This window comes from Arachis ipaensis, chromosome B1 (genome assembly GCF_059453495.1).
Source record: "Arachis ipaensis isolate K30076 ecotype BB chromosome B1, ASM5945349v1, whole genome shotgun sequence".
NCBI lineage: Eukaryota > Viridiplantae > Streptophyta > Magnoliopsida > Fabales > Fabaceae > Arachis > Arachis ipaensis.
This window is the reverse complement of record NC_142436.1, coordinates 29,164,434-29,180,066: the sequence shown is the minus strand read 5'-3', so window position 1 is coordinate 29,180,066 and position 15,633 is coordinate 29,164,434. Positions and strand designations below refer to the sequence as shown.

The 15,633-nt window shown below is 38.9% G+C and overlaps 1 protein-coding gene across 7 annotated transcripts; it reads right to left on the bottom strand.

Annotated features, from left to right (window-relative positions):
• Positions 1-11,579: 11,579 nt before the first annotated feature.
• On the bottom strand, positions 11,580-15,393 carry LOC107628097 (ATP-dependent DNA helicase homolog MER3-like). 7 transcript variants are annotated; one of them, XR_015902304.1, is made up of 12 exons: positions 14,897-15,393; positions 14,481-14,594; positions 14,050-14,135; positions 13,675-13,920; positions 13,256-13,354; positions 12,989-13,043; positions 12,623-12,888; positions 12,394-12,511; positions 12,250-12,313; positions 12,048-12,131; positions 11,833-11,956; positions 11,580-11,742 (listed from the first exon to the last, which is right to left on the bottom strand). XR_015902304.1 is itself a non-coding variant. In XM_016330925.3 (12 exons), the coding sequence occupies exons 6-12, from the start codon at positions 12,989-12,991 to the stop codon at positions 11,919-11,921; spliced, it is 429 nt and encodes a 142-aa protein (XP_016186411.1). In that variant the 5' UTR covers positions 12,992-13,043; positions 13,256-13,354; positions 13,675-13,920; positions 14,050-14,135; positions 14,481-14,594; positions 14,897-15,393; the 3' UTR covers positions 11,580-11,918. The 7 variants fall into 7 exon arrangements, 4 of the variants coding, with proteins under 4 accessions (XP_016186411.1, XP_020975374.1, XP_088357433.1 ...); XM_016330925.3 differs by having other exon boundaries at positions 11,580-11,956; positions 12,623-12,672; positions 12,817-12,888; XM_021119715.2 differs by having other exon boundaries at positions 11,580-11,956; positions 12,623-12,672; positions 12,817-12,888; positions 13,006-13,043; positions 14,897-15,392.
• Between the last annotated feature and the right edge of the window lie 240 nt (positions 15,394-15,633).

Genomic DNA, 15,633 nt, shown 5'->3' with positions numbered 1-15,633 from the left:
CAAGGATTGGTTGAGTGAGCAATTCGGATTAGAAGTATGTTCTAGTTGAGCGGAATCAAGATTTAGATGAGAATTGCGGAATGTAAAATTTCATGAATTAAAGAGCGAGAAACTAAATTGCTGAAATTAAAAGGGATGGGGGTGATTGCATGAATTAAATTGCAGAATGTAAAGAGAAAGTGGTAGATCAGAAATGGGGAATTCATTGGGTGTTAGGAGATATTGAGATCTCCGAATCAAAACGTTTTTTCCTTTCCTCAACCAATGCATTCATTGAATTTTGCTTGGCAATCTTATATGATTGGATCCCAATCCCTTGGCTCACCAATTCTCTCTAAAAACGAACAAATTCCCAATCCCTTGGTTTAAATGTTCATAAGAAGAGATGATGCTCGATCACTGATTATACCACACAGTTTCATGAACCACAATTTGGTAGGATTACATGTCACAATATCCATCCAAACCCCAATCCAATTCACTGTGAGAAAGCTTCTCTAGCATGAATCCTCCATTCCTTTCCCAAGGTTCCGAAGGATTCCAATTATGGGTAGTTTCTTTCCCAAGACAACTACCCAATGGAATTAGATCGAGAAGCTTTCTAACAAAATTCAAGAGAAAAGATTGAAGAAGAAGATAAAACTATTATTGATTCATTGAATTACAATAGAGCTCCCTAACCCAATGAAAGGGGTTTAGTGAGTCATAGCTCTGAATTCAATTACAAAACTAAAAGAAAATGATTTCCAGTTCTCTCCCCCTCAGGGGCTGGATTCCCCTTCAATCCCCAGTGTGTTTTTCAAATGCAGAAACTAAGGCATTTAAATAGGCTCCCTAAATTACAAAATGAAAATGAAATTCAAAGCAAATTACAATCAAATGAAAATAAACTATTCTAGATGATTCTTGTGGCCTTGATTTGGTGTTGTTGATGGGCCTTGCTTGCTTGAAGGGTAGAGTGACATAATTGATCCAAAAAGGATAATGATCCATTAAACTACACTCAAACGTTGCACTCCCTTTCTTGAGTCGTCACTTTGTTCTCTTGTCAACCTTGCCAATTTGATGCCAAATATAGACTATTATACCTCGTTGGAAAGCTATGGATGTCAGCTTTCTAACGCAACTGGAAGCACCTCAATTGGATCTCTACAACTCGAGTTATACTCCATGGAAGGTGAAGAGGTCAGCTGGCCTGATTGCATGTTGGTACTATGCTCTTCTATGCACATTACGGGGCTGTTTTCTCCCTCAATTTTTAGTATCCACCATGCATGCCATATATGCTTGGAAAGCTCTAGATGTCTTCTTTCCAATGCATTTTGAATCACCTCATTTGGAGTTTTGTAGCTCAAGTTATTTATGTTTGAAGAAGGCATGGTCAAGCTGTTCCATATAACACGTTTAAGCTTCAGTTTAAGGTTAAACTGAAGCTTAAACGTGGAAATGGAAAAGGTAGCCCTGGAGGTCGAACACGTTTAAGCTCCAGTTTAAGGTCAAACTGGAGCTTAAACGTGGAAATGGAGAAAGCAACCCTGGAGGAGAAAACTTGGTCGAACACGTTTAAGCTCCAGTTTAAGGTCAAACTGGAGCTTAAACGTGGAAATGGCTCCCTGGTGCACTTCCCAATTCTGGCGTTTAACCTCCAGTTTAAGGTTAAACTGGAGGTTAAACGTGGAATTGCTTCCTGATTGGCATTCTCATTCTGGCGTTTAACCTCCAGTTTAAGGTTAAACTAGAGGTTAAACGTGGAATGCTTCTTTGGTGAGACTTTCATTCTGGCGTTTAACCTCCAGTTTAAGGTTAAACTGGAGGTTAAACTTCAATTCCAGCATTTCTTAGCCTTCATGATTCTGGCGTTTAAGCTCCAGTTTAGGCTTAAACTGGAACTTAAACTCCACATGTGATATTCAAGCTTCCTTTATTGATTTTGTTGCTTCCTTGCCTAGCCTCTTCTTCCCTGAAATCATCCAAACAATTGCATCAAAGTCTTGCAAAAATTCATGAGAATTCTTCCATTCATAGCTTTCAAGGAATATAACTAAAAACTCATGGAATTTGCATCAAAATCTTCATGTTGAATGATTTAAGACAAGCATGACTATTTGGCCCAAAATGATTACTTAAGGCTCAAGAAAATGCATAAAACAACTAAAAATAAAAGAAAAAGGCTAGTGAAACTAGCCTAAGATGCCTTGGCATCACAACACCAAACTTAATCCTTGCTTGTCCCCAAGCAAGTTCTGAATTATTGAGAAGAAAGAATGAAACAGAAAGTAAATTCATTAGCCATATCAGTAAGTAATTGACATTGATTAATGGGGTGTTCATGCAGAAAGTTGTTGCAGCATCACTTTATTGTTTCTTAGGTAAGAATGTCACTTTTTATGTTTCCACTAAAACACTGCTTATGGCCTCTTGTTATTCACATATCCTTGGCAAGTTTCTTTTCTTTGTTTTTCTTTTTCTTTGAGCTTATTTGCTCCTTGTTGCTCAGTGTCATGTGTTGCTCAAGCCTTTGGCATTTTCTTTTTCTTATTAGTGCACTACACATATCCACTACAGGCATTTTAGTTCACATTTCTTCTTGAGACATTGGTGCCCAGCACCTCTTTGTGTGACTAAATGTTTTGTATTTAGGTTGCTCTTGATAATGGACTTTTGGTTGATAATCCCGGGTTAGTTAACCCAAGTTACCAAGTGTTGAAACACTCCTCAGAACCTATTCATCCAAGCATATCCTTAATACATAAACACCACAGGCATTTGTCTCAGAAGTTCAAACCATTGGTGCCTAGCTTATTTTCTCAATTTTTTTGCTTTTTGGTTGCCCTTTTTCAGTGGCTTTTTCTTCTTCTTTTTCTTTCTTTTTCATGGCCAAAGACATTTATTTATCAAGATCCATAGACAGCATCCTAATTTCCACTAAAAGTGACAATTCTAACTTTATTTCTTAGTGAGCTGACTATTCAATCAAACATGCATACCACCACTTAATCTTATTTGATTTCTTACCAAATGGAATTGAGTTACTTTTGTTCAAACATTTCTTTTATTTTATGGAAACAGAACAAGCATGGCAAGCATTTGTTTAAGAAGATGAAGTTATCCAGACACTTAGACTATCACTTATTTGAAAATTAAACAAACAGACAAACAAAAACTGAAATGACTCAAACTTAAAGCAGGGGTGCATGCAAACTTCAAATATCAGCAATTCAAAGTACAAGCAATTAAGTGACAATACAACCTTTTAGCATCTTCTTTGTTGTTCATCATCCTTCCTAGCCTTGGTGTTCTCTTTGATGATGATGTATATTCCTTCCATGAGATTGATTGTCTTCCTGCAAAGCTATTAGAAGTTGCTTGTTCCCCAAGCACTTTGAGAATTGGTTAGCATGCATGGATGTTTGTAGGCCTCTGAACTTAGATTGGTGTGTGAACACGAAACTTAGTTCCTTGCCATATGCAACAATTGGGATCATATGCAGAAAACCTCATGTGCCTTTATTAAGAAAATAACTATGAACTAAAAAAAGAAACTATGAACTAGAAATTAAACTATTGTTTAAGTAGTTTCCCTGATTGGTTGGAGCTAGTGACTAGTCATGCTGAGGTAGAAATGTGCTTTTAATGAAGTTTTTGGTGGAACACCAAACTTAGAATCTCACATTCACCCTTGAATTGTTTTGGTGTGCAACACCAAACTTAGCTCCTTGCAATACAGATAAATCTACTTAACTCTTTTATTGAAATAACTAGAAAAGAAAAACTACCTTTGGTTGGGTTGCCTCCCAACAAGCGCTTCTTTAACGTCATTAGCTTGACATGCTGTTCCTGACTTTCTTCCTCTTCCTCCAGTTTGTTAAGAGGAATGACTTCAAGTGGATAAAGGAGCTAGTTAGTGCCCCTTGTTGTGAATGCTTCTTTCCAGCAAGCTTTCCCTTGTGATTGGCTTGAGTGAACTTGCTTGTTGGCTCAGGAGTTGGATTGTTCTTCGACCTTCTCTTCTTCATGGATATGGTCCTTTGTTTCTCGGTCACAATCCTCATTTTGGTGCTTGTTTCTACTGCCTTCACATCCTTGATCTCAGAACTTGGTTGTTGTTGGACAGTTGGAGTATCCTGTTCATCAAAAGCTTCCTGAGTTTGTGGTTCAATGAACCCTTCCTCTTTGCAACTCTCTGTGTCATTGGAGTGTGATCTCCCTTGATTGACTTTCTCCCTTTCTTGTTCTTCTGATTCCTCCCTTGGGTTTGCCATGGTATCACTAGAATAATTGTGGGTAGGGATTTGCTTTGATAGATATCCAATTTGTGCTTCTAGCTTTTGAATAGCAGCACCTTGATTTTGTAAGTTGGATATCACTTCTTCCTTAAAGCCTTTCAAATCGGCCACATCTCTGCCCATAGTTGCAATCATTCCTTCTATCCTGTTTAATTGATCTTGAAATTGTTGGTTCGGATTGGGTTGATGAGGTTGATTATCTTGGCTGTGATATGGTGGCTGGGAGTATGTGTTTTGTGTGGGCTGATAGAGTCTTTGGTTGGAGTGTTGGTAGTGGTATGACTCTTGTGTGTAGTGGAATGAGTCTTGTGGATAGTGAAATGAATTGTATGAATTTGAGAAGGAATTTTGTGCTGAGAAATGCTCAAGTGATGAAGAATTTGGATATGTAAAACTAGGAGGCGAGGTTGGATAATTCAGAGGTGATGGCTCTTGATGAATGGGGTGTGAATAAGTGAAATCTCTTTGGTTTTGATCTTCCCAGCCACAACTTGAGTAGTGATCAAATTCACCAAAACATGGACCATTTTGTGGCTCTGGGAAGTACCCCATTTCCTGTTCCTGATACTCCCACCCACCATGAGCATAATAACATGAATCATTCTGTGGTGGTGGAGAGTTTCTCATGAATTTTGATTGACCAAAAGATGATGGATACTCCTTTCTTTTTTGCAATGTGCTCAGTCTCAAACAATACTCATCCAAAGATAGTGGAAATCCCATAGTGAGGCAATATCACAAACAGCTAGTGGTTAGTATGCTAACAAGTGAATAAGCAAAGAAAACAAATTAAAATTTGCAGAAATTAGCAGTAATAAACTGAAACAAAAACTATTAACAAAAGAAAAGAAAAATTGCTCAATCTAGTTAACTTCCAATTGGAGAATTGTCAATCGAAAACCAATCCCCGGCAACGGCGCCATAAACTTGATGCGCATAAACTAGTTATGCTACGATTTAGGAAATTGCACGATCGGCAAAATTCCTTCCGGCAAGTGCACCGGTTATCGTCAAGTAAAAACTCACAATAGAGTGAGGTCGAATCCCACAAGGATTGGTTGAGTGAGCAATTCGGATTAGAAGTATGTTCTAGTTGAGCGGAATCAAGATTTAGATGAGAATTGCGGAATGTAAAATTTCATGAATTAAAGAGCGAGAAACTAAATTGCTGAAATTAAAAGGGATGGGGGTGATTGCATGAATTAAATTGCAGAATGTAAAGAGAAAGTGGTAGATCAGAAATGGGGAATTCATTGGGTGTTAGGAGATATTGAGATCTCCGAATCAAAACGTTTTTTCCTTTCCTCAACCAATGCATTCATTGAATTTTGCTTGGCAATCTTATATGATTGGATCCCAATCCCTTGGCTCACCAATTCTCTCTAAAAACGAACAAATTCCCAATCCCTTGGTTTAAATGTTCATAAGAAGAGATGATGCTCGATCACTGATTATACCACACAGTTTCATGAACCACAATTTGGTAGGATTACATGTCACAATATCCATCCAAACCCCAATCCAATTCACTGTGAGAAAGCTTCTCTAGCATGAATCCTCCATTCCTTTCCCAAGGTTCCGAAGGATTCCAATTATGGGTAGTTTCTTTCCCAAGACAACTACCCAATGGAATTAGATCGAGAAGCTTTCTAACAAAATTCAAGAGAAAAGATTGAAGAAGAAGATAAAACTATTATTGATTCATTGAATTACAATAGAGCTCCCTAACCCAATGAAAGGGGTTTAGTGAGTCATAGCTCTGAATTCAATTACAAAACTAAAAGAAAATGATTTCCAGTTCTCTCCCCCTCAGGGGCTGGATTCCCCTTCAATCCCCAGTGTGTTTTTCAAATGCAGAAACTAAGGCATTTAAATAGGCTCCCTAAATTACAAAATGAAAATGAAATTCAAAGCAAATTACAATCAAATGAAAATAAACTATTCTAGATGATTCTTGTGGCCTTGATTTGGTGTTGTTGATGGGCCTTGCTTGCTTGAAGGGTAGAGTGACATAATTGATCCAAAAAGGATAATGATCCATTAAACTACACTCAAACGTTGCACTCCCTTTCTTGAGTCGTCACTTTGTTCTCTTGTCAACCTTGCCAATTTGATGCCAAATATAGACTATTATACCTCGTTGGAAAGCTATGGATGTCAGCTTTCTAACGCAACTGGAAGCACCTCAATTGGATCTCTACAACTCGAGTTATACTCCATGGAAGGTGAAGAGGTCAGCTGGCCTGATTGCATGTTGGTATTATGCTCTTCTATGCACATTACGGGGCTGTTTTCTCCCTCAATTTTTAGTATCCACCATGCATGCCATATATGCTTGGAAAGCTCTAGATGTCTTCTTTCCAATGCATTTTGAATCACCTCATTTGGAGTTTTGTAGCTCAAGTTATTTATGTTTGAAGAAGGCATGGTCAAGCTGTTCCATATAACACGTTTAAGCTTCAGTTTAAGGTTAAACTGAAGCTTAAACGTGGAAATGGAAAAGGTAGCCCTGGAGGTCGAACACGTTTAAGCTCCAGTTTAAGGTCAAACTGGAGCTTAAACGTGGAAATGGAGAAAGCAACCCTGGAGGAGAAAACTTGGTCGAACACGTTTAAGCTCCAGTTTAAGGTCAAACTGGAGCTTAAACGTGGAAATGGCTCCCTGGTGCACTTCCCAATTCTGGCGTTTAACCTCCAGTTTAAGGTTAAACTGGAGGTTAAACGTGGAATGCTTCTTTGGTGAGACTTTCATTCTGGCGTTTAACCTCCAGTTTAAGGTTAAACTGGAGGTTAAACTTCAATTCCAGCATTTCTTAGCCTTCATGATTCTGGCGTTTAAGCTCCAGTTTAGGCTTAAACTGGAACTTAAACTCCACATGTGATATTCAAGCTTCCTTTATTGATTTTGTTGCTTCCTTGCCTAGCCTCTTCTTCCCTGAAATCATCCAAACAATTGCATCAAAGTCTTGCAAAAATTCATGAGAATTCTTCCATTCATAGCTTTCAAGGAATATAACTAAAAACTCATGGAATTTGCATCAAAATCTTCATGTTGAATGATTTAAGACAAGCATGACTATTTGGCCCAAAATGATTACTTAAGGCTCAAGAAAATGCATAAAACAACTAAAAATAAAAGAAAAAGGCTAGTGAAACTAGCCTAAGATGCCTTGGCATCAAGGTCCTAGAAGACATTCACAGTGACATGTGCGGCAATCACCTCGGAGCTCGGGCACTATCCAAGAAAGTGATCCGAGCCGGCTTCTACTGGCTGACCCTACAGAAGGAAGTGGCCGAGTTCGTCAAAACATGCCCTCCACGCCAGAAAAATGCCAACTTCCACAAAGCCCCACCCAAAGAGCTCATTTGCGTCACCTCACCCTGGCCATTCACAAAGTGGGGGCTCTATCTCCTCAGTCCATTCCCCCAGGGATCAGGGCATGTCAAATTCCTCATCGTAGGAATAGACTACTTTACAAAGTGGATCGGGGCAGAACCCCTGGCCACCGCCACCACCCAGAGAAGTCAGAAATTCTTATACAGAAACATTGTTACAAGGTTTGGGGTCCTCCACTCCATTACCACAAACAATAGGACTCAGTTCACTGATACAGGCTTCAAAAACCTTGTAGCCGATCTGAAAATCAAGCACCGGTTCACCTCGGTGGAACACCCACAAGCTAACGGATAGGCTGAGGCCGCAAATAAGGTCATATTGGCCGAGTTAAAATGCCGACTACAGGACGCGAAAGGAGCCTGGGCCGAGGAGCTCTTCCAAGTCCTATGGGCATATCGGACAATGCCGCACTCCACCACGGGTGAATCGCCTTTCCGACTTGCTTACGGAATGGAGGCAATGATTCCCGTTGAAATAGATGAAGCAACCCCCAGGGTGATCTTTTACAATGAGGAAATCAACTCCCAAGCACAGAAAGAAGAACTCGACCTGCTTCCAGAAGTCCGAAAAAGAGCTCGGATTAGGGAGGAAACCCTAAAACGTTGAATGGCACTAAGGTATAACCAAAAGGTAATCCAACAAAGCTTCGCTACCAATTGATCTGAAATGACATCGGAGCAGGTAGGTCGGGAGAAGGAAAGCTAGACACCAACTGGAAAGGACCATAACAGATCACAGAAGTACTAGGAAAAGGTTACTATAAGGTGGCCGACCTCCAAGGGTGGGAGCTCCCGACGTCTTAGCACTCCTGTAACCTGAGAAGGTACTATAGCTAGAAAGGTCTTGAGCCAAGGTGTACTCTTTTTCCCCAACAAAGGGTTTTTTAGCGAGGCACCAGACTAAGAACTAAGGGCAGACCGACTCACAAGGTAACCACATATGTATAGAAACTTATTTACATTTTATTTCAATTCATTGCATTTTTTTCTAACAAGATCTACTATTCCTTAAAATGTTTTCTACCAAGGCGCATTATATTATGCTCGAAAAAACGCAAAAATACCCCCTCCCAGGAAAGGTCGGCGAGGTGAAGCGACGAGGTTCAAATTAATGTGAGCAGTTATAAAAGCAACTCGTACAAAGTGACCCAACAAGGTCGGACAAAAAATGTAGTTGTAGAAATAACTTGAAAAGGCCTGACAGAGAAGTCGGACCATCAAAAGGAACACTGAAAAAGGAATAACGCCTACTTCGACCACACAAAGGTCGGACAAAGCCCAAAAGGCTTCGAGTCCTCAAAAAGAACCTCTAAAGTAGAAGTTCAGAATCCGAACACTACTCTTAAAAGTTGCTATGCTAAAAGATAGAAGTTCGAAAAGAACACTACTTAAAAAGCAGAAGCAACTACAAGCCCAGCTACAAAAAGGCTCAAAGGTCGCCCAAACAACAACTGAAAAGTAAAAGTCCAGAAAGAACGCTACCTAGGAAGGTTGATGGAATACAACTAAGGGCCGAATATGCCAACGCTAGCTAAAAGTTGTCAAAATAACTAAAAAGCATGGACCACCAAGCAATGGTAGAAGTTCGCATAGGAACACTACCTCAAGGTGAGCTGAAGGGTAATAGCCAGAAAGGTTCAAACGAGGCAATCAAAAGGTAAAGGTTCCTCATGAACACTACCTAGGAAACAACCATTACGCTACCAAAGCAATCAACCAGAAGTTTAAAAACTTAAGCATTAAAACTCAAAGGTTGCCAAGAGCAACCAAAGAGTAAAAGTGTCTTAACAAAAAACTAAAGGTTGCTAAGAAGCAACTAGAAGTGTCAAACCATCCAAACTACAGACTATTATAATAAAAGTGTTCAAAGGCCCGCAGATTGGACCACATCAGTACATAATTTAAAAGCATGAAAATAGAAGTCACAAAGGGACCAACTTCACCCCTGTCGCTGCATCCTGAGGAGGTGGAGGAGTAACCGAAATCGGGACAGCCCCAACGACACTATCCGGGCCATTCAAAGACCTCCACATCGGGGTCGGTGATGAGAGCAGTTGATTGATGGTTTAGAAGTTATGGTAAATACTCGTTGCAAGTATAGTTACTAAACCAAGCAATCAACTTTTCTTACAAACGTTTTGGTTGTCACAAGTAACAAACCCCTTAAACTTGATAATCGAGTATTTAAACCTCGGGTCGACTTCTCAAGGAACTGTAGGGAAGTATGTTCTTATTATTGGTTATGAAGATTGTAAATTGGGGTTTCAAGAATGAGGAACAAGTGACTTAATGGCGGGTAAATTAATTGGCAATTAAAATAAATAAATAACTGCAAAGCAAACTTTTGGCAAGGTATGAGAAATTGGATGTTTAGACTTGGTTATTCTTATCAATAACAATGAAAGTTGAATCTTAATTCCACTTAGTCAACCTTTACTAAAGTAAAGGAAAGTTAAGGGACTAATTAGTTTGATCTTCGAATCCTATTTATTTCCTGAGAAAAGGTTGGGATTATTGAAACTCAGTTCAATTAGCAAAGATAACAGTTATCAATTATGTTGAGTTAAGATAACTCCTGAGTTACTGCTTTCTTAACCAAGACCAAAAGGGAAAAGAGTAAAATTGTTGGAATAAAACTATCCTCAGATAGGAATAATTGCAACCAATAAATAAACTAAAGCAATCATAAACTAAAATACCTCAAATAACATTAATTCAAAATAGTAATCTGTAACATGGAAAAATTCATAATTAGCTTGCAAAATAAAAAAAAAAAAAGGAATATTGAACCTGATCAAAGAGATAATCCTGAAAGTGAATAAAAATCCTAAATCTAAATCCTAATCTTAAAGAGAGAGAGAATCTCTCTCTAAACTAAATCTAATTCATGGAAAGTAGAAATTGGTAAGCTCTCCCTGAATGGATGCATTCCCTCACTTCATAACCTCTGGTCTATGTCTTCTAGACTTGGATTTGGGCCAAAAAAGGCTTCAGAAATCGTTGGGAGCGTTTTTTTGCAATTTCTGGTGCGTGGCCTCTGTCACGCGTCCGCGTGAGTCACTCGGTCGCGTCGTTCGGAGCTTTTCCTTGCCACGAAGTCGCGTCAGTCATGCGACCGCGTCATATTCGTTTTGCTTAAGGCACGCGGTCGCGTTAGTCATGCGGCCGCGCCGCTGTTGATTCGCGCTTGGCACGCGATCGTGTCGTCCATGCGATCGCGTGGATACCAGTTTCTTCAAGGGCTCCGTTTTGTGCTTTCCTTCCATTTTTGTATATTTTCTTTCCATCTTTTGAGTCATTCCTGCCTTAGAAGATCTGAAACTACTCAACACACTAATCACGGCATCGAATGGAAATAAAGGTAATTAAAATAATTAATTTTAAAGCATAGGAAACATGTTTTTCACATACATCACACACTACAAGAAAACAAGCTTTTTGCTACGCTTTTAAAGCGTGGCGAAAAGTCCAAAAAAGCGTAGCGATAGCTTTTCGCCAAGCTTTTTGAGCTACCGGCACGCTTTTGAAAGGGTCACAACTGCAAGGGTGCCGGTTGCTCTATTGCTACGCTTTTGGTGACCTATCACCACGCTTTTTCTTTTGCCACGTTTTTAAAGATCGCCACGCTTTAAAAGCGTGGCCATATGTGGCAAATATGGCTACGCTTTTAAAGCGTGCCAATAGCAAGATATGGCTACGCTTTAAAAACGTGCCAATAGCAAGACATATGGCTATGCTTTAAAAGCGTGCCAATAGCTGTGAGATACAGCTACGCTTTTAAAACGTGGCTGTTAATGCTACTGTACATTATGGCTACGCTTTTAAAACGTGCCAATAGAGGTTTATATGGCTACGCTGAGAGAGAGAGAGAGAGAGAGAGAGAGAGAGAGAGAGAGAGAGCCCAAACTTGTCGGTTTTCATTAGAATAGGCTTGCTTTTGAGTGAAACATGACTGACAAAGCTATGGAGAATCATGATAAAACTATGGGACATAGTCCCAACCTTAAAATTATCCAGCAACAAATGACAAAACTTCTTCTCATTGCGTCTTAACTGTATCCCTTCATTTTACAGGTACAACACTATATCAATACTTAATGAAGAAACAAATTTGCATTAGACACTAAAACAGTTAATGAGAATATCCGCACAAGAAATTTCTTCTGCAGAGCAAATAACATGAAGTGCATCTTCTAGACAGCAGTTTTCAGGTGTCCTCATTATCTGTTTCATAGTATCAAATCTCAAATAATACTGTCATTAGCCTCCCAGGATCTGCAGTAGAAAAGGAAATATCAGCAACCAGTTTGGATTCTAATTTCTGTAAATATAGCATGATAATAAATTATACTTGAAGATAACATACCTAATGGGCTCAAGAGGAAACCATCTTTATCAATCTCTACCATTTGGTGCTGAGATAACTCGTTAACTTTCTTAACACAAATATCTAACATAGCATAGCTTCAATAATTAATGAAGGGAAATAGGAGGAAAACAAAAACCTTGGAGAAAGAGAGGGATAAAAATAGAAAGCTATAAGCTCAACTGCAGGACAACAATTGCACCTTGAACATGCTTCACTAAACGATCACCAGAAATTCCTTTCTTAATTGAATAGTTCTCAGGGTTCTGCTTTCAGATAAAAATTTTCATCAGACTAAATTGGAGAAACTCAATGATAAATCTGAAAGACATTCTTAATTACATACCTTTTTCATTCTAACATACAAGTATGAGCATTGCAACCACTCAATTGCTTTTGTAATATCAGTTACTGTCAGTTGAACTATTTCCGCAAGTAAATGTTCCGTCACACATGGAAGCAATCTATTTGAAGAAAATATCATAATGAGAAACCACCGTAAATGAAGCGTGTTTACATAACAGGATCAACATGGCCATCATATCCTTCTTCGACTTAGAAAGAGGCAGCCTTACTGTGATTCCACTACTTCACATCCATTTAAGAGATTCTCATACAAATGAACCTGAAATAAAAAGAGTAAATTGAATTTTGGGAGAGTAAAAGTGAAAAAAAGCATTATATAGGACAATAACACATAGAAGTGATCACTCAAAGGATTAAGAGAAGGAGGACAGTAAAAAATGCATGCGAATGTAGCTCGGTTCACCGTTTCCCTCCTTGTCATGATTATAACCAAGCCTGTATCATCAAATGGTGGTCGCCCTGCCCTTCCACACATCTGTGCAATAAAATTTTACCCCAAATGTTATATTAGCAATCCAATAGTGGGACAACATAACACTGAAAAATCCTCAAGAATTGACTTCCCCCACCCTTACCATTTTTGGAAACAAACCTTCTAAAATAGAAAGTCATTCTTGGCTGGGGCATAGCCTGCATAAATTTAATAGTACAACAAATTTGCACATGTCAAAATAATATCAATGATCATGAGCCAAGACAATAACCATTATACATCACTTTCCTAAAGAAAAACATATCTAAGTATCCAACTTGACTGTATAGATATGATAATACGGATATGATAAATACAGAACTGATAAAAAATAAATTTATAGATGGCTACATTCTTTTTATTTGCATACCAAATACTTTGGTTGTCAGCTTTACTGGCCTCATTTCTTCCCCAAATCTGTGATTATTCAAAAGAAAATAGTATTTTCTCTAGGTATTGGCTTTCAAATCTGCATCAATAATAATTATCAGATCTTGTTATGGGAAAGAGTACTAAAATTAATTTGTTTCAATTAACTGTAGTACACCAGAATTTTATGCCTCTAATTGCATCAAAACTCAAGGTTTAAACGTCAAAGAAAGCATAATTTTCTTTTATTTCACTATTATAAATATGATCATCATGCATGTACATAATAATGAGCTTCAAAATAATTATTATGAATACACTAAGAGCAAGAATATTGTAGCACATGAAGCATTTTTCATTCAAATCTTGAATGTTGGAGTTTGATCAGATTCAGAGCGAGGGTAAAGTGTCTGATATAACCTCTTATCAATGAAATTCCTATACAGATCCTCCTGCCTTTTCTTGAGCAAGTAACACATATTGTTCTCAACTTCTGACTTAATTTGAAGGTATAGTTTGTTGGCAGCTTCTCTGTCTTTAAGCATGTTCTCCATCCCTTTTGTGCTTATTGGCTTCCCAAATAGATAGTAGAATCTTCCAGGCAATTTTGGAAGAATCAATGGTGGAGCTATATCTCTGCTTGCTACCTCACCACTTATCTCGTCTCTGAAAATTATTTTTGTTATTAACAACTTCACAACTTTGACATATTAACTATATTAAATATACATATTCAATCATGTGATATTTACAAAACAATCAAGCAGCCTGAATTTTAAGATGGAGAGTAATTACCTGAACTTAACCAAGCCTCGCTGCAATTCTCTGACATACTCTATGAAATAAGGGATCTTCGCTAAGTCATTGAAGTCAAGAAGTATCTGTAAAATCAAGATGTGAGCACAATTAATTCATCATGTTCTAGGTTTGCAAGTAAAAAGAAAGGATATATAGCAGATATTTTCTTATGAAAAACAAATAGTTAAAAAAGAGCTGAAGATAGTGAAGTTCTCCTCAAATTGCACTGGCTAACTAGGCTGATTCTCAAATTACTGTAATTTTATGTTGATCACATTCTTAAAGTGTTTATAATTGTTGTTTCAGTGATTATGAAAGCCAAAAATCCCTCCAAGGCTTAAGTAGTATTGAGTATAGCAACATTAATCAAAAAATAAATACTAAAAAAGGGAGTAAAGAAATCATTATAGAAAAAAGAAGAAACCTACATCAGCTATATCATCTTCGCCCACAGTACCAAATGGCACGATTGTAGCGCCAAATCGCGCCGCCATACGCACAAACTCTGGATGATCCGGCCAAATTACCTTGTACTCTTTCCCCTAAACAACAAATGGGAACACAATCAGAGCTGCCCTCAAATTTTGACAAGCATGTTTTGATGTCACAAAAGTACAGAAATATTTAACTACTGTATGAACATCAACTTCATGGATTCTTTGAGAGTATAATTTTGGAAACTTGATGCACCTTATAATGCAGAGCCTCGCGTTGACCACCAGGATATAGAAGAATATGTAAATTGTTCTTAAGTAATTTGAAAAGACCAGAATTAACTCAAGAACAGAACAGAAAAACAAATAGAAGCAGTGAGAAATCAGAGAACAAAAAATCAAGAACCAACCTGAGTCAGAGGCTCCATTCTTGATGATGCAGACAGAGAGTGGCAGAGTGCAGGGAGGAGTGGAGGAAGACGCGGTGGCTGCCAGAAAGTGAGAGGCGCTGGACGACGATGGCAGGACGGGGCTCGACGATGGAGGGCGAAGGGGCTCGACGCGATGGCGCAGGGGATGAAGACGCTACTACCTGCTGGCTTGAGGGGTTAGGGTTTGCAGCAACGGAAGGGAGCGGCGGCGGAGGGAGCATCGACGGCGGGTTTGCGACGGCAAGTGAGCGGAGGGAGTCACCGCAGAATGAGGGTTAGGGATTGCGAGCACAGCGACGTTCTGCACGGAGTGTCGTCCGAATGTCGTCGGAGTGTCGTCGTCGCGGTGAGGGCGAGGCACAATGAAGAAGGGTTAGGTTTACGGCGAGGCATAACGGAGTGGCATCGTCGCGTTGGGGCTTTTGAAGGGTTAGGTCTTTCTTTGAAGGAAGAAGGTGGTTTTTTAATTTGAACTTATAACTCAGAAGGGTGTACGAGCTTCTTAAATTTTTTTTTTGGGCACCTTTTGGCCACGCTTTTGAAGCGTGCCAAAAGGCTTGTAGGAAACGGCTACGCTTTATAAACGCTACAAAATAAAACCCTGTTGCTACGCTTTAAAAGCATGCCGGTTTCTCTCTACGGCTACGCTTTTTAAGCGTAGCAAAAAAAAATGTGGCCAAATCTCGCATCAATTGCCACTCTCATAAAAGCGTGGC